This window comes from Protopterus annectens, chromosome 7.part0, assembly GCF_019279795.1.
Source record: "Protopterus annectens isolate FY-2018-M chromosome 7.part0, PAN1.0, whole genome shotgun sequence".
Classification (NCBI taxonomy): domain Eukaryota; kingdom Metazoa; phylum Chordata; order Ceratodontiformes; family Protopteridae; genus Protopterus; species Protopterus annectens.
In genome coordinates this window covers 722,027,955-722,046,704 of record NC_056739.1, presented here as the reverse complement: position 1 = coordinate 722,046,704, position 18,750 = coordinate 722,027,955, and the positions used below count along the sequence as shown (strand labels likewise).

The window sequence follows — 18,750 nt, the reverse complement described above, 5'->3', positions numbered from 1 at the left end:
CAAAAATCATTTGATCTGAGCAGCTACTAGCATCCATAACAAATATAATCTAAGAAGCACTATGGCTTTCACCCAAAATGTTTCACTGTTAATTTCTGAATCTCACAAATTGCACCCAACATGGAAAATGCGAACTACTAATTACTGCACAAACTAGCATATTTCAGATTCTCCGCTGGCATGATCTAGTTCAAAAACTGCTTAAACAGATTTATGCTATGTCGTCTAATAAGATGACACTTATCAAAGGAGTACCTTAAGACTTGATATTGACCCTTTCCTTCTCCCATCTCTCCTCTGTATATATTAACGGTCTCCACTGGGGCATTTCCCTAAATTAATGTTGCTTTGTATACAACTATTAGGAATTTGCACGATTTGCAGCACAATTTTTCCTTTACCTGAAACTGGCTTTGTGTTAAACTTGTCAAAACAAATCAAATAATGACTTGATGCACCCAAAATAATAGGGACCCAAAGGGAGCTCTGTTACCATTCACTAAAGAATGCAGCTGTCTGCATTATTCTCAACCATTTCAAAACCACACTCGCATGATTCTATTTCAAGTCTCCAAAGCAGGTAGAAGTGGCATATGGTGTTTCCAGCCTGCTTGCTACTGATTTCTAAATGAGATATGGTATCAATGATCATAGTGTTTCACTGTTGCAGTCATTACTCTTGGGTTATCCTGCTGGCAGGCTACCCGCAGTCGGCCCGAGTTCCAAAGTCTAGGTCCAGCATCAGTTGCTGTCGCCTCTTCCCTGACATCAGTGTGCCAGGGGTATAAAAGATGCAGCCGATGCCATTTTCTTCAGTCTTTCTTGCTGAGCAGTGCCCGAAGCAAAAGCAGTTGGCAAGTGCCGGTCAGCCGACTCCTGAGATTTTCAAAGCTGAATTTCAGAACCGAAGTCTTCATTAAAGCCAAGTACCTCGTTGGAGAAACTTTATTTTCTTGCTCCAGACCGATGTCAGAAAAAGTTAATTGAAAAAGTTAATTGTATTTCTTGTGGGAAGCAAATACCTCAAGGATTTTCACTCTTACTGTATTCCTTGCTTAGGCCCTGATCACAACATTGCTAGCAGTCGGTTTTGTGCTAGATTCAGCCAATGCACTTTTCTTGTGGGAAGCAAATACCTCGTAAGGATTTTCACTCTTACTGTATTCCTTGCCTAGGCCCTGATCACAATGTTGCTAGCTGTCGGTTTTGTGCTAGACTCAACCAACGCGCTATCAAGCATCTGTTTGATTTTGCTTTTCATTACTTTAGCCGAAGATTTAATTATATAATGCCGGTGGAACAGCCGACAACCGGAGTTTACAAAAAAAATGCAAGGACAAGGATGGGCATCAGAGGTCCAAAACCGACGAAGCCTCTTCTAGGCCAGTCGCCGGTTCTCAGTGAGGTGCTTTTGCAGCCCCTGGTGCCCGCTACCTCAGAGCCACAGGCCGCTACTGACTCTCACGTGGAGCCGACTGGGCCGCTGGATACTCAAGGTATTGGACACTCTGAAATCAATCCCTCAGATGGGTCCGGAGCCGCTGAGCAGGCATCGGCTTCTGGGGGTGTCCTACACAACTATATATTAAGCCATCCTCTGCTTCAAAGGCAAAGACTAAAGCAGCTCTAAAGATAAAGAAACAAGTACAGCATTCTCCTATTCAGACTTCCATGCCTAAAAAAACAGATGCTCAAAATGGCCGAAGACCTAATTACTTTGATCAGGGGCTCCCATCCCCCTCATAAGAGGCCTAGGCAAGAGACAGAGTATAATTCTTCTGATCATGTATCTATTTCATCTGATTCCTCTTCTGAACAGGATTTCTCCATGCTTCCCTATGAGGATTCTGATGCTGAAGAATCCAGTCCTTCAGCCTCTCCTCCTGAGGACTCTTCCTTTGGGGAAACACTGCATACTATGAGGGAGCATTTCCACTGGGAGAGCCAAGATTATTCTGAGTCTAAGAAAAGGCTCCGAGACTTCCTTCTTCCTCAGCATAGACCCATTGCCATTCCTCCTGTTTTAGAAATTGTAGATTATGTATTTTCAGAGTCCGGACTATCCCCTGACTCTCTACCCCCTGCACCTGCTAAGCCAGACATACTACAGGGTCCCAGATTCTTATAAATTCCTATATAAAAACCCCGCTGCTGACCCAGAAACTAAATCTCAGGGTCCCAAGGGGGTTAAGGCTTCCACTGCAAAAAACCCTGTCCCCTCTGATGGGGATTCCAGGGCTCTAGACAGATGGGGGGGGGTATACACTTCTGCCACCCTGGTGGCTGTAAGGGCTTTAAATTGTCAATTTCATATGCTTAAATATCAGCAATATTTAATGTCACTACTTACAGAAAATGTTGACAAATACTGAATGTTCAGAGAGCAAGGAATTGCAGGATTTATTGCATGCAACTGAACAAGTGGGAGAGCATACTTTGCAATGTGGTTATGATTCACTGGAGGCCTCTTGCAGGGCTGCTGTTACAGGTTCTGTTAGAAGGCATGCTTGGTTAAAGGAACAAAATCTGCCTGATCATGTTAAAGCAAAATTATTAGATGCACCATTACAGCATGATACTTGGGTACTAAAGCAGAAGAGGTGTTGAAAATAATGGAGGATAAAGCAAAATCCATGCAAACAGTCGGATTTCTTACAGGTACAGCCACCCAGGTTTAGCAGGAACTGGCCTTCTAAAAATTGGTACTTTCCAATCTGACAGACCACAGAGGCAGATACAGGTGTCGTCCCAGAGGCAGATCTCGGCCCCAAGGCTCATACAGGCCTAAACAATGGAGTGCTCCTACCTCCAAAAGTGGAGAAGACAAATCACAGCCTTACAGGAAATGGTCCCAATGACTTTCCTCTGCCAGTTCCAAGCAGTTTCCTTTTGACAGCCCCCTTAGGGGGAAAACTAGCACTTTTTCATCAAATTGGCAAATGGTTACCCAAGACAAGTGTCCCAAGGCTACAGGTTCCACTTTTACACCCTACCAAGGTCAAAGGGCATGCCAGACCTGCCACACAATCAATGGGCAGAGACACAAAAACAAATTACAGCCCTCATGGACATGAGGGCCATTCAGCAAGTACCACAACAAGAGCAGGGGCAAGGATTTTACTCCAGACTTTTTCTAGTACCCAGGAAGGGCGCAAAACCTGGAGACCAATTCTGGACCTATCTCTATACTAAATATGTTTCTGGAAGTTCCAAAATTCAAGATGTTGACTCTTCAGCAGCTACTGCCCATGCCGGGCAAGAGGGCTTGGCTAGTAACTTTGGACCTAAAAGAGGCATACCTGCATGTCCCAATCAGACAATCTTGAAGATGCCTCAGATTCATAACTGCCTCAATGCATTACCAATTCTCTGCACTGCCCTTTGGCTTATCTACTGCGCCCAAGGTCTTTACAAAATGCCTGGCACCAGTAATTGCGTTTTGCAGACAAAAAAGAATTCAAATTTATCCCTACTTGGGCGACTGCCTAATTCAAGCAGAGAACGAAGGCACTCTTCTAAAGCATCTGGTGTTTGTAAAAAGGGGTCATCTCTGTGTCACTACTAGACAGAGGCACAGTAAACTAAACACTAAAAGGGCATAGTATTCTCATCCTAAGGGGTGGTGAAAGCCACACACACTCTGGCTAGGCTTATAAATGCCCTAGGGCAGATAGCCTAGTACAAACCTATGAACCTATTACTAATTGGCCTAGGGTACACACAAAATGAAAAGAAATCAAAACTAGTGCCCTCAAGAGATAATATTCCTGGGCGCAAGCTTAAATACAACTGCCCAGATGGCTTAGCTCACGCAAGACAAACAAAAACAACTGACTACTTCAAGAAATTGGCAACAAAAACCCACTTATCTGCAAGGAAAATCCTGCAGGCCTAGGGTTTCATGGCATCCTGCATTCTACTAATTCCATATGCCAGACTGCATATGAGGAAACTACAGTGGTATCTGAAAAGTGTTTGGACTCAGCATTGCCACAGCCTGGAGACAGTAATTGCACTCATTCCCTGCCTACAACAGGAGTTTTGATGGTGGGCAGAAGCCTGTCACCACAGCAAGGGTCTGCCATTTTGTTTACCCACAGCCAGACAAACAAGACAACTGATGCATCAGATTATGCCTGCGGGGCCCATATGGCAGGAAAATGTATTCAGGGCACATGGCCCGCAAACCAGATGCATCTTCACATCAATCAAAAAGAGAATGCTAGCTGTTCAAAATGCCCTGACAGCTTTCAAGGACCTGCTTCATCCAGGACAATTACTGATAGACAGACAACACTACGGTCATGTGGTACATAAGCAAGCAGGGAGGTACTCATTCCTACCCCCTCTGCAGACAAGCAATGACATTATGGGACACAGCATTGGCCTTTCAAGTTCACCTGCAAGCACAATTCCTGCCAGGAAAAACAAATACTCTGGCAGACGAATTAAGCAGAAACCTCATGGATCCCCACGAATGGAAACTGGATCCACAAGTCTTCAGGATGATAAGGAAATGGGGATGCCCAGACATAGATCCATTTGCCTCCCCTCAACTGTCATTTGCAGAGTTTGCACAAGGATTTACCACAAGCAAGCATGGAAAGTGGGCGGCCTATCATTCAGCTGGAAAAATCTAACAGTATATTCCCCCCACTACCTGTCCTTCCCAGCGTACTCCTAAAGGTCAGACAACAGAAGCCAAAAATGATTCTGATTGCACCAGACTGGCCACGCCAGCACTGGTACCCAATCCTGAAGAGCTTGTCTCAAGGTCCAGCATGGATATTGCTTCAAACTTCTCACTTACTGACGCAACAAAACAATCAGATCCTGCACAGCCAACTTAGGACCTTTAAATCTGGCAGCATGGCTGATAATGTAGCCATTCTGAACACTCCTCTTTCAAAAGCTGTTATGAATGTTATCTTGAAAGTCAGAAGGCCCAGTACCAGAAAGTCGTGTGCAGAAAAATGAGAGAGATTCTATGCTTGGAACAAGGCATTGACATGACTGTACCTAACATTCCTCAGATTTTACAATACCTGACTGAGATGTTGAACAAAGGCCTTTCTTTCTCATCAGTTAAGATTCATGCCTCTGCCATTTCTCCACATTACAATACGGAACCACCTATCTCTTCTCACCCTTTAATAAGGCAGTACCTCAGAGGGGCCAAACACATTAGGCCACCAAGGAGAGCACCAAGTCTGGCCTGGGACCTCAATTTTGTTTTAGAAAAACTCACTGCCTCCTTTTGAGCCAGCATCAACAGTGGATATTAAATTCTTATCCTGGAAAACGGCTCTGCTCCTAGCCATTACCTCTGCAAGGCGAGTCTCTTGAGTTACAAGCACTCATGGCTGTGGAACCTTTCATCATTTTTCATCCAGACAGGGTTTCTCTGAGGACAAACCCTACATTTTATGCCTAAGGTGGTGTCCAGTGTGGCCATCAAACCATTCACTTGCCTACCTTTTACCCAAAACCACAGAACAAGGGTGAGAAAATTCTACATTATTTGGACATACACAGGCAAGTTACATTTCTACTTGGACAGACCTAAAGATTTCAGAAAGACTGAGCAATTTCTAGTGTCATATGGCCCTCAATCAAACCATTCACTTGCCTACCTTTTACCCAAAACCACAGAACAAGGGTGAGAAAATTCTACATTATTTGGACATACACAGGCAAGTTACATTTCTACTTGGACAGACCTAAAGATTTCAGAAAGACTGTGCAATTTCTAGTGTCATATACTGCAGGATCACAAGGAAAGGCTATCTCCACTATTTCTAAATGGATAGGCCATTGCATCCGTTTCTGCTATTCTCAACATGGCAAATCTGTGCCTAAGGGCATTAGGCCTCATTCCACCAGAGCAGCAGCCACTTCAGCAGCCTTCCTCAGGGGAGCACCAACCAAACATCTTAGAGGCTGCAACTTGGAGTTCAGTGCACACCTTTACAAAGCACTACCACTTGCCTCTCTACTCTTAAGTCCAGAGCAGGCTTCGCCACTGCAGTTCTGCAGGGCCTCATAGTCTCTCCTAATCCTATTTAGCCCAGCCACCCTTCCTCAACTTTGGGATTCAACCCAAGAGTAATGACTGCAACAGTGAAACACTATATGAACATAGTACGGTTGTGTACCTACCATAAATGTAGATGTTCAAGTGTATTCACTGTTGCAGTCCAGGGTATCCACCCACCTTCCCCCTACTCTTTGCTGGGACTTATCTGCACTTCTCTATCCTGTACAACCTTTTTGCTTGTAGATGAAGGAAATGGTATTTTTGTGTGTCCATTTCTTATTGATATATTTTTCAGCCTACCATTTGGGGGCACCTGACATCTGGGACAAGAAAAACTGAAGAAAATGGCGTCTGCTGCATCTTTGATACCCCTGGTGCACTGACGTCCGGGAAGAGGCAACAGCAACCGACATCGGACCTAGACTTTGGAACTCAGGCCGACTGTGGGTATCCTGCCAGCAGGATAACCCAAGAGTAATGACTGCAACAGTGCATACACTTTAACATCTACATTTATGGCAGGTACACAACTGTACTTTCTCCTCCATCCCCCAAAGTAGAATGCACTCTGCCTATTGTCCCAATGTCTAAATTACAACACTAATTAATTTGTACTTCAAGCTATACAGCATAGTTTTCAGCTTTACAAACGTGGCCACCAGAAATGAACATCGCTAACGCCATTTAAAGAGGAAAATTACTTCCGATCTCTGCCATGGCTATCTGTTAATTTTTAAGATGCTGAATAAGACTGCCCTTCACTGTCTGAGCTGTTACTGTGAGGTGGCACATACTCCATGAGCTCTTAACATCTCATTTGAGCTGAGAAGACCCCAGTTCTTCTTGGCCATTCATGAAAAGCCCTTTTGTGGATTTGCAGCATTCTCTTGAGCAACCTACCACAGAAATTAAGAATTTGGATAATATTCCCCCAATTTAAGAACAAAAGTTAAAGGAACATCCAGCCAACAAATATAAATGTAAGTGTTTCAGATGCCCGCTACCTTGGTCACTCCCTGCAGGGGCCTTCATCCTATGGCATGCCATCTAACATTCCTTGTATTCTGAAATCAAATCACTAACAAACTATTTGAACTGTACTTGGCTTCTCTGTTCTAATGTGTGTTCTCACTATTTCACTGAACTGCATTTGATTTTAGAACTGTACTTTGATCGTAGCCTGTTTATTATTTCAGAATGCTTTATATGTGTGCATTGTGCCTTTTGGCCTGGGTAGTGGCTGAAAAGGGTTTGGTGTCACTACAAGCACCTGGACAAACATAAATGTTTGCTCCATAAAGGGATATTTAGAAAACTTAAATTGTTGCAATGAGACAGAATAGTATGCAAAACTACCTTAACTGCTGCTGCAAGCATTCTTGGAGTTGTAATAGAACATGAGTGACACGCCACATAACTGTGAATGCTCATCTGTGGTACAAAATACTACATAGCTGTGAATTCTAATTTGTGATAAGTGTTCTGTAAATGGATGTTTGTGTGGTAAGTGATGCTTGTTTTTACATTTCTGTGCAGATGTAGCCAAGATTTGCATGTCTCTGAATGATGCAAGCAGAAGGACCTATGTTTCTGCTTCTGAATTAGAGACACTTAAAATAAATTCTGGAGTAGAGATGTTTACTGAAAGACCAGCAGAAGTTTCAGAAGAGTTTTATGTAACAGACGTAAATTTTAAAAGTACTGTTACTTGGGCATCTGAGATTGCTACAACTAAAGCTGGTTTGGCACAGAACACTTCACTCAATCCATTAAAAGATTTGTTTACCCCAGATAAGGAAATTTCATTTAATATCCATACTTCAGAAATGCCAAACATTGTTTACAGTAAAACACAAACTGGAGGAAATACGGCATCTACTCTAGACATGAATACAACTGTCAGCTCTAATAAACCTCTTAAACTGTTGACAAGTTTGGGGATCACACCTCCAAATGGTTCTGACAGATGGACAAACTCTGGGAACAATGCAGCATCTACTCTAGACACTAGTACAACCATCAGATCTAATGTATCCCGTATGTTACTGACAAGTTTAGGAATGACCTCTGCAAATGGTTCCATCAAACAGGCGAGCTTTTTCTCTGGCCCAGATAATAGCTCTTTATACCAGAGTGCATCACCAGCCGTGACACCAAAGTCGAATCTTTATGCTGTCCAGACTCCCCAGACAAGTGAATATGCAAGTAATTTTAACTTCAGGAACAGCTCAGAAGACCATAAAATACACAGCAATACCACTACTTCAGTGCTCAGGACAGTGCAAGCACATTCATCAAGATGGCTATCTGATATTACAGCTTTGTTCAATGTAACTGGCAGTTTACTTGGATCATCTGGTCTTGTCACTGACTCCACTGTCCTTTCCTCATCTACTAGTTTAGAGAGCAGTTCTGAGCTATCTAGTGTGAAAACTGCATTTCCTGCATTTCTGATGACTGCCTCTGCAGAAGCTTCTTCAGTGGGCAGGAGTGCCACTGATAGTAGTTTAAATGTGGATGGAACAGATGTGGCAAATCTAAATGAAAGCATCCAAGTTCCCACAATGTCAGCAACTTTAACTTTTTCAGAAGATAAGTTTTTGAGTGTTGTGCATTCAGGTAATCTAGATACCAGTAATACAGTTAGCACACTTTCAGATGAAAATCACACTGTTGTATCTGATGTGCTTTTCCTGTCTTCACCTCTTCATTCAAGACCAACACTGTCTACACCAGTGAATGCAGTATTAAATATCACTGGTCCACAGCCTTCTGCAACTGGTTATAATGTATTCAGTATCACTAATGATGCTAGGGAAGAGTCAGGTGTCACTGATATTGGTTTCTTCTCCAGATTAATTGGCACATCTTCACTTCCTGCAAGTCCAACAGGAATAGCCCATTCTGGTACGAGTGCCCTGGAGAATTCTATTCGTATGGTACCTGCCACAGAAGTAACTATAAAGGGATTTAACTTTGGTACATCTGGCAGAGTTGAGACTCCAGATACTCATTCTTTAAGCTCTAGAACGGGAAGTATTGTTACTAGATCATTAACTGTTGCAAGCCTTTCAGACTATGTTGGTACTGCAACGTTTGAGGACAGTTTTAATGGTTTGCAGAATGTCACTGTTTCCCATGAAATATTAAGGTCGAGTTTGACGCAGACTCCCTATACATTGTATAACTTCAGCGATATGATTAATCATAACAAAAATGTATCCACATTGAGCAGCATGCCAAATGCACAGACCACTGCTGATTTTGCAAGTGATATGGTGCCTGATTTTGTTCAGTCCTCAACTGAGTCATTCCTTAATACCACAGTAGTGACCTTCGAAATGAGTGGCACATCTAATTCTAGTCCCCTTGGCTTGTTGGATAATTACACTAATTTCACAAAGAGCAGTGTCCTGGAAGCAGGTGATCTTCCCAGTTCACCATTTAGTGCCCTTCCTGTATTTAATTCCCGCTCAGCTGTTACAAAATCTCCTTCCCCACATACAGAGCATACTACATACGTGTTGGCCCAACATAATGCATCAGCTGAGTATAGTACATTTCCAACTAGTCACTCCAGGTCTGTGGAGTTGTATAATTTAAGTTCATTACCTTCTGTAACTGATGCAATGCCTTCGAATGATGCAATGCCTTCGAATGCTATTGTAACTATATTTTATCCTTTAAATACGGTTGTGGAAGACTCTACAGTTTCTGCTCATTCCAGTGCTGAAGCTGTAACATATGGGTATTTCTTCGATAATGATACTACAAATGACCTTTCTCAGAGCTCTAATGTACCTTATTCCCAGATGAGTGAAATGGATCCAATCACAGGAACATTGTTGGATACTGTACTGGATGATGAGGCTAACTTGTATTCGGGAACGTACACCACTGATGCAATGCTGACTGAAACGGATTCTTTAGGACCATGTATAAATGTCACGCAAGCTGATCAAGGTTGCATAGGTCCCACTTTGTCTAATTCCAGTTCATGGCACATGTTATCCACCACTGGGGGCAGTGTTAAAAATAGTACAGACATGTACTTATCTAGCAGCATGCATGATGGCTCTGTTTCTCCAGTTTACCCTTCTGTAATGACGTATCCTTTTGGAGTAACAGAAGGAACAGATATTCTTTATACAGTAGCTAGTAAAAGCAATGCTACAGCAGTGGAGGGACTTTCTGCTCATCCATCATCCAGCGCCACCTCTGTAGAACCTCTAAATTCAAGTTTAAATGCATTGTCATTAGTGACCACATTGCCTGTTGTGAATATTAACAGCACTAGACCTGGGGCATCTGTTAAAACAGCCACTAATGTTGCAAGTGATGGAACTTTTCTGTATGGGTCCTCTGAAACCACCAGATTAAAAAATACAGGTATAGCTATGGATATTGTAACTTTGCAGAACTCTACAGATGCTGGGTCGCTCCTCTCCAGTCCAGTGCAAATGTATAAATCTGCTAAAACTACCAGATCAGAAAATGAAGTTACATCTTTGAGTCCCTTATCAGCTTTCCTACAGACCTCAACAGACACTGGGTCAAATTTTATATGGACCTCTACAGATTTTGGGCATCATCTCTCTAGTGCAAGGCTAGCATATCACTTGACAAAATCTACCAAATTACAACATGCGGTGTCAACTTTACAGAAATCCACAGATGGTGCATCTCATTTTTCTAGTCCACGGCAGACTACTACACTAATGCCAGTATCACCAACATCTCTTCTATCCGCTTTGGTTACCAGAAGAACTACAGCAGCCTCTTCAGCCTCTAAGCACAGTAAACCATTGCTGTATTCTACCTCATCTAAAGCGGAGTTATTCCACAGTGTGTCTACATTGGGCATAGACAGTGATATGAGCTACACAACCAATCTGCTGTATACTGCAGATTTCACAACTGGAAGGAAATCTACAATGCAAGGTTCCACTTCGTATGCACTGCCTTTGCTTCCACTGACATTTAAACTTGATGGCATTGAATACAGTAGCTCCTTGACTAATTCTTCTTCAGAAGAGTATCGCAAACTAGAGGAACAAATGCAACAAACAGTAAGTAAACTTATTACGATACCAAAAAGGGCATGTTTTTTGTGGCAGACATAATGTTCTTTTTTGTATTGCATTTTAATGTTAGTAATCCAAAATTAGTTTTCACCTATTGCAGAAGTGGGTTAGGAAGGGGCCTGTTGGATTAAATTGTAAAGGCTGTTTATAAAAAAAAAAAAACAGCTTCTTTCCTTGTAAGACCACCCTTGTCAAAACCGCTTTGTGTGATAAAGCACTGATTTATTGAATTTCCCAGAGGGGGTACAGTAGTTTAAAACTTAAGAGAATTGATTACTTGTGGCACATAGTGTCCTGTGTATTTAATATATCTCAGTAAGTAGCCTTAAAGTCAATTAGATATTTGCAGTTCAGCTTGTGATGGGTCCACTGCATGTGGACTCTGGTGGAAAAATGTTCAAAATTTTACAGGGAAAGCTTCTTTTGATCTCTGCTGCGTTATTAACATGGCAAGCATTTGATGTTGCTACAAATTTGACTAACCTACAGAAAGGTGACAGGGAGCTGTCACTCTGCATCAGTAGAACATGTAGCAGTAGCACCGTATGAGTTAACTAGAGCAGCATGTGTTAAGTGGGATGGTAAGGTCTTTGTCTTTTCAGTCTCTAGCTCTCTGTGTTGTGGTGGACCTGCAACTGTTTTATTCTAAACACTTACACTGATCAGTACCTAGTTTAGATAAATGGGTGTTTTGTCTTCCCCTTTTGGATAAAGACTGACTGAAAACAGTTGTAGGGAGATTTTTAAGGAGAAAGTTCTCTGTGGTCCAGAGATTGGGGAGAGTTGACGAAGTACTAACTGTATATTTGTGAAGTGAATTGTAGTGTTGGAAGGAATAATGAGCTGTGCTTTGTGGTCCCATAGTGTCAGTGGCATACCCACTGTCCTCTGCTTTGTAGCTCCTAAAAGTATAAAAAGCATTCTGCAAAATGTACACCTTTTTTAGATTCTCTTTTGTACTTAAGAATGTGGACTTGTTAGTCCTACTGATGTACATGTGCAATTACTAACAATCATTTTTTTGTCTTGTTGCAAAAATCTAAAGGATCAAAAAAAAACTTTAACATTAAGCTTTGCTGAGCAGAATTCAATGTGCTTGTTTCATATAGGTTTAGTTGAGAGCACAACTTAAAATTACTGTGTTTTTATCTACTGCCTCTAAAGCATCTGATTTTTTTGCCCCCCCCCCCCTTTGCTCCCAAGAAGCCTTGTAGGTTTTACAGGGTACCTGAGGATTGTTATTTTTTGTGTAAATGTCCTGCTGCTGACCCCTCTGTGGTGTTTGTAGCCCCTGATAAGCCATCTCAATTTCTTCCTTTGTCCAAGTTTTACTGCCTTCTGATGAGGACAGTAGGACCATGGATAGGCTGACTTAAGAAGGTTTATACTTCCTTTACCCTGGTGCTTAGAGCTATTAATTATCACCAATATTTCTAGGCATGTCTTGGCTCTTCTTTTTCATGTCTGTCAGGTTCTTTTTGATCTTCTGGACTCTGAGGGTAATACTCTGGCTCTTTCCTTTCTTGGGTCTTCCTCCCAGGTTGTCATTCTATCAAGTGTAGTTATGATGATGCAGATGTTTCTTCCAGGGCTGCTGCCTCTGGCTTGGTTCTGAGGAAATATTCCTGGCTTCAGCTTCAACCTTTGCCTGAAGATGAGGCTAAGTTGCTGGATGCTCCTCTGGATATTTTATTTATTTTTTTTTTTGTGGCTGTTGGTTTGTTTCTTCATGACAAGGAGAAGGCTTTACAAGAGCTTAAGCATGTCTGTTTCTCCTGTGCCTAAGATTCAGCGTAACTACCCGTCTAAGCCGGCCTTTGTTCAGGCAGTCTCATCCTCCTGAAAGGTAAAAAGGGTGGTAAACGGACTCCTCCTGCTAAAGCCACTAGGACTGCTGGGATTCTTAAGCTTTCCTGTCCTGGCAAACCAGGTGCTGTCTGGCAAACCAGGTGCTGTCTGACTATCCCTCCGTTCCCAGCCACATTATTTTGTCTCTTTGCCTTTCTCTTCCTGTTTGGCTCCAGATCACCCAGGATTCTTCTGTTTTCAGTCATTTGTCAAGGATACTTCATGGTCTGGATTTCCAGTCCTCCCTTTATGGGCATTCCTCAGCCTCCTTGGGAACAGCTTCCTTTTTCACCAGAGGTTCTTTGGGGGGACTTGTTTCAGGGTGCTATTCAAGAAATGCCTGTGTTCCAAAGGGTGAAAGGATTTTATTCCAGAATGTTTCTAGTGTCGAGAAAAGAAGGTACTTGGAGGCCTATTCTAGACCTCTGCCATCTGTACACCTTTCTGAAGGTGACTTCCTTTCAGATGTCCCTTCAGTCCCTTTTCTCCCTCTTACTCCCTCAGGCCTTTCTGGTGTCTCTGGACCTCAAAGATGCTTATCTCCATTTCCGATCCATCCTCTTTCAGGAGATTTTTGCATTTCTCTGTTGCTTCCTGGCATTTTCAGTTGTGCTTTGCCCTTTGACCTTTCTACTGCTAAAGGGTGTTCACCAAATGCCTCGCTCCTGTGATTGCCTTTTGCCGGCTTCAAGGGATTCAGACCTTTCTTTATTTGGATGACCTGCTGATTCAGGCATCTTTTCCAGAGGTCCTTTTGCAAAATCGTCACTTTACAATTTCTCCTCTTAAGAGCCTGGGGTTCACAATAAACTTAGTCGTCCCTATCTCCTCCTCAGGATCATGTTTTTCTGGGTTGCAGGTTTCAAATGGTGCCAATGCTGGTATCCCTTTTCCAAAGGCATTAACTCATTTTTCTTTCAAACTCTTTTTTTCCACTGGCCTCCATTTCAGCCAGCGAGTTTGAGGTGGTGGATTCAGCAGTTGTCTGTGAATCCAGGGCTCCCATTTCAGCCTCCACTTCCCTCTCCGGCTCTGTTCATAGGCACTTCAGATGTGGGATGGGGAGCAACATTTGGCCCCCTGAGGGTTCAGGGAGTGTGGTCACTTTTTGTCAGCGGAAGGAGCACATCAACATCGGAGACGAGGGCTCTTCTGCTGGCTCTTCAGGCCTTTCATCCTCTCTTCTCTGCAGGGCCACTCAAGGTATTCACAGACAATACCATAGTTGTGGTATATCAACAAATAGGGGGCACGATATCCTGCCATCTTTGCAGGCTGGCACTTCTAGTATGGGATCTGACTTTCCAGTATCATGCGACTCTTCAGGCAGTTTATATTCCTTCAGATTGGAACGTTGTGGCAGACCATCTGATCAGGTCCTTCACTCAGTCCTACAAATGGACGCTTCACAGGGATGCGTTTCTGGACATTGTTAATAAGTGGGGTATTCCTCAAGTTGATCTTTGCCTCCCCTTTGAACAAACTTCCTCTGTTTTGTGCCAGAGTCCCAGGTCCTCTGATCTGGAAGGTGGACGCCCTCTCAATTTCTTGGAAGGGGAGGTTTCTTTATGCATTCCCTCCCCTTCCTCTCTCATTCCAAGAGTCTGTTCAAGATTCAATAGGATGCTCTCAAAATCTTGTTGGTGACTCCCTTTTGGCCATGACTGCACTGGTTTCCTCTACTTCAGCATCTTGCCAGGGGAAGTCATCCCTAGTTACCTCACAGGGTGGATCTCCTCACACAAGACAAGGGATCTCTCATCCTGCCCACCTGTCCATGCTTCAATGGACACTGTGGGTGATTTAGGGTTTTGATTCCTCATAGGCACCTTTTTTTCTGAGGATGTGCTGCAGGTCCTGCAGGAGGCCAGGAAACCTACTACTAGGAAATCCTACTTGTCTAAATGGAAAAGGTTTTCTATTTGGTGCGTCTCTCGTGACCTGGACCCACTTTCTGGGGGTGTTCCTTTGGTACTTTATTTGCATGAGTTGCTCAATGCTGGTTTGGCCTGTTCTATTAAGGCCCACTTATCAGCTCTTCCTGCTTGTCTGCCTTTAACTCCCCTGTTGGCTTCTAGATTTGAGACTAAGCAGTTTCTTAAAGGCACCCTTAATATTAGACCTCCCAGGAAACCTGTTCCTCCTCCCTGGGATCTTAATTTTGTTCTAGAAAAATTGACATGGGCTCCTTTTGAGCCTGCTGTTTCTGCTTCCTTGCAACATTGTTCTTGGAAGACTCTTCTTTTGTTAGCTCTTACTTTTACTGGTGTCTTGAGTTGCAAGCCCTTATGGCTTGTCCACCTTTTTTGACATTTCATGAGAACAGGGTGACCTTGTGTACTAATCCTTTTATGGCCTAGGTGGTTAATGAGTTGTCACTTAATCAGTCTATTAATCTGCCTACTTTTTTTCATCTCTGCAATCTGATAGTGAGAGGATGCTACATACTTTAGATGTGCATAGATGGCTCAGATTGTATTTGGGATTGTATTTGAATAAAACCTAAAGCTATCGGGAAGTCTGACCAGTTATTTGTTTCCTTTCATCCTAGTTCTTTAGGATTGACCGTTTCCAAGCAAACTATTTCTACTTTGATTTCAAAGGCTATTTCCTTTTGTTACACTTTTCATGACGAGAGCCTTCTGTTAAGCTGCTTCTGGTGCTTTTTTCATGGCTTGGATGCTAATTCTATTCTTGGAGCTGCTACCTGGACTTCTGTGCATATCTTTACCAAACATTACTGGTTGGATGGTATTGCCAGAGCTGGTTTTGCTGTTGCCATACTTCATGGCTTCTTGCAGGGCTCTGCTGCTTCCTCCTCCCAGGTTGTTTCTTGAGCTTTTGCACTCTCCCATTAGTAAGGAATACTGCAGCGGTAAATGTAAGGACATAGTACAGTTGTGTAAAATCTTACTAGAACGGTAGATGCCCTTGCCTTTACTGCTGCAGTACCCCCCCCCCCCCCAGTCTTTTTCCCTTCCTGGCTGTGCAGGTTCTCCTTGGTTTTCCTTGGACTGCTGTTCCTACTAGGGCAATCTGTTCTGAGGATGGTACACCTGAACATCACCTTTATGCCCTATCTTACGCAAGAAGTAAGCAGGTGACACTCTGCATACCTAAAATCTTTTGTAAACTGGCCAGACGGAGGGCTTCACATCAGGGAATCCCCATTAGTAAGAAATACTGCAGTGGTGAAGGCAAGAATAATCTTACCATTATAGTAAGATTTTACCCAACTGTAGGTTTTATATTTGATCTAACCACACGTGGTGGACAGCTAAGTGGTTGGCTGATCTAATTCATGTTGGAGGTGCACACCCTACCCAAGTGTCTCTTGGGGCTTGGAACTGAACCTCCTCCTATTCATCATTTGCCCACCAATCTGGCAGCCAATATTCTTGGTCTATGGTAAATTGTAGATGACCAAAGTACTTTCATGTTGAGCTCTGTGTATGAAAAGGCTAGATAGACCACTAGCTGTTGCAAGGGTAGCCATCGCCAATGAAATGCAGAAAATGTAGCATAACTGACAATTTTTTCACTTTCTGCCACACAACGCGCACAATTGGCAACATCATTAAAAAAATCTATGCTGTTTGATTGCTTATCCTGTGGCAATATTTCCATTGAAAGCACACTAAACCTAATTGTGTAATTCACCAGACCAAGAATTCTGAAATGCTGCAGATTCCAACATGTATTTTTTATCTCCAAATCAGACGTATCCTCAACTTAAATCACACTCCCTTTCTAGTTGTGTACGTGTGACCCACTACTCGACACAAAATATGTTTTTGGATTGTTATTCTGTTTGAAGTTTTTCATGTAAAGTAGCATGACTAAAGCAAAATTAAGTGCAAAACTTATTTCTCGAAAGTTTGAGATGCATGCTTATTCAAATGGGAGGGAGGGGGTCCCATACCGCCACCTGTTCTAACTATTGTCCACCTCGGGGGTTGGCTGGTGCTTTTTCTAAATAGAAATGTTATGTCTTATGAATATTTCAAGATGCTTGAAAAGATATTGTGAACACATACATATGTTTCCTGAGGCTTCCATTTTATCGATGCACAGTGTCTCCTTTCATTCCACAGTTGTAACAAACTTTAGTATAAATTATTCATAATCACTTTCTACAACTATATTGGCTTCCTTAATATAAATGCACTGTCTACATCTGTTAGATTACCATGTCTGGATCTTGGCATATTGCGACTATTCCCATATGTTCCATCAAGCCCTTAACATTTTTAACTTCCTTAAATACATAGGTTTATCACCTAGCCTTATCTCTACTGTATGTATGTCCCAGTTTTTAATCCCATTCTTTGAGAATCTGGTCAATGTTGTCATGACCATTGCCCTGTCATAAATGTCCATTTTAGCTGAAATTGTCTCCCCACCTAGTAATGGGACACATGCCATTCTCCCTTTTCATTACTACTTCAGAATGCACTTCAAAAGTGCTCTCTGATCTTTCGGCTTTTCCCGGTTAGGGGTTGCCACAGCTGAACTCTGGTCCGTTAATGATTGGCAGTTGTTTTTTATGGTGTGTAGTTGCCAGCCTGACGCCCAACCTTCAACGAAGGCACACCCATTCAACGCATGTCTTTCGAAAGCCCACTTGACTGCGGGGAGGACATGCAGACTCCACACAGAAGGCACTCCCAACCCAAGCCGAGAATCAAATGAGAGAACCTCTTGCTGTGAGGCAACCACGCCACCGCTGCGCCACCACGGCAGATAAACTCTCAATAACATACCAGTTTAATCTGTCTGACAATAAATGTACGGTCATTAAACGCCATCCTAGCTAACTGGACAATCTGTCTTTATTCATCTCCTTTGTTGACCCGGTTAGTCGTACAGGGCTAGTAGCCTCCCTTTCTCAGGGGAAACCTTTTGGAGCTGCTAGGTGGTACCAAAGGGCCCTTACAGCTACAGGGAAGAGTGCTAAGGGAAGCAGCAGCATGTAGGAGGAGAGAAGCTGTGGAGAATTTGGAGAATAATTTGTTCAATGTGGTGCTTCAGAATATAAAACTGATTTCTGTGTGGTAGATTACAAATTAATAGCATTTAGCTGCCTTAACTGACAAGTAAGAGTCTCTTGAAGTGGTACAGAATGCAACTGGCATCAGGAGGGCTTGCAGATATTCTGTTAAATAGAGCAGGATAATCCAGGTGACTGCTCTTTCATGGGTGAGATGGTAGATAATTTTGGACATGCTGAGGATAGTAATGTGGAAAAGGAACCAAGTGATGTGGCAGCAGAGATTGCAGCAGTAACAAAGTAGAGGAAAGCAGCAACAAATTGGGATGTCTGATGTAGCAGCAGATAATGCACTAACTAAAATGTATGCAGCAGGGAGAGCAGCAACAAACTCGCGTAAAAAGAAACTGACAATAAGAACATACAGTGGGACAATTTGGTAATTGTTCTGGGTTTTAACGCTCAGACTTCTGTCTCTTATTGTGACAGACTTTGAGGGACTGCTGAATTTTCTGGAACCATAACAAAAATAACATTTATCCATGGAGTAACTTTTCGGTTAGTAACTTTTAAATGGAAAAAGTTACTTTGCAGTTTAGAATTGATGCACCAGAGGAAGATTAAAAAATGCATGCAGGGTTTGTGTTAAACTGATTATGTAAAAAGAGATGAGAAACTTTTGGAATGGAGAGTAGAGGTTGGAAGCTCATAGGTTCATAGGACGATTCCAGACTATTGGCCTGGAGATTATAAGCCTAGAATTTCACCCATGTTCCCACAGTTGGCACCCA

At 42.7% G+C, this 18,750-nt stretch overlaps 2 protein-coding genes across 4 annotated transcripts in view; both read left to right on the top strand.

The window, feature by feature from the left end:
• Positions 1-18,750, top strand: part of PPCDC (phosphopantothenoylcysteine decarboxylase) — a 1,155,725-nt gene that overhangs the window by 308,710 nt on the left and 828,265 nt on the right. The window lies entirely within an intron of this gene.
• Positions 1-18,750, top strand: part of LOC122806081 (mucin-3A-like) — a 347,511-nt gene that overhangs the window by 12,544 nt on the left and 316,217 nt on the right. Inside the window, exon 3 of the mRNA XM_044076319.1 lies at positions 7,574-11,106. Coding sequence (XP_043932254.1) covers positions 7,574-11,106 — 3,533 coding nt within the window. The remainder of the gene's footprint in view (positions 1-7,573; positions 11,107-18,750) is intronic.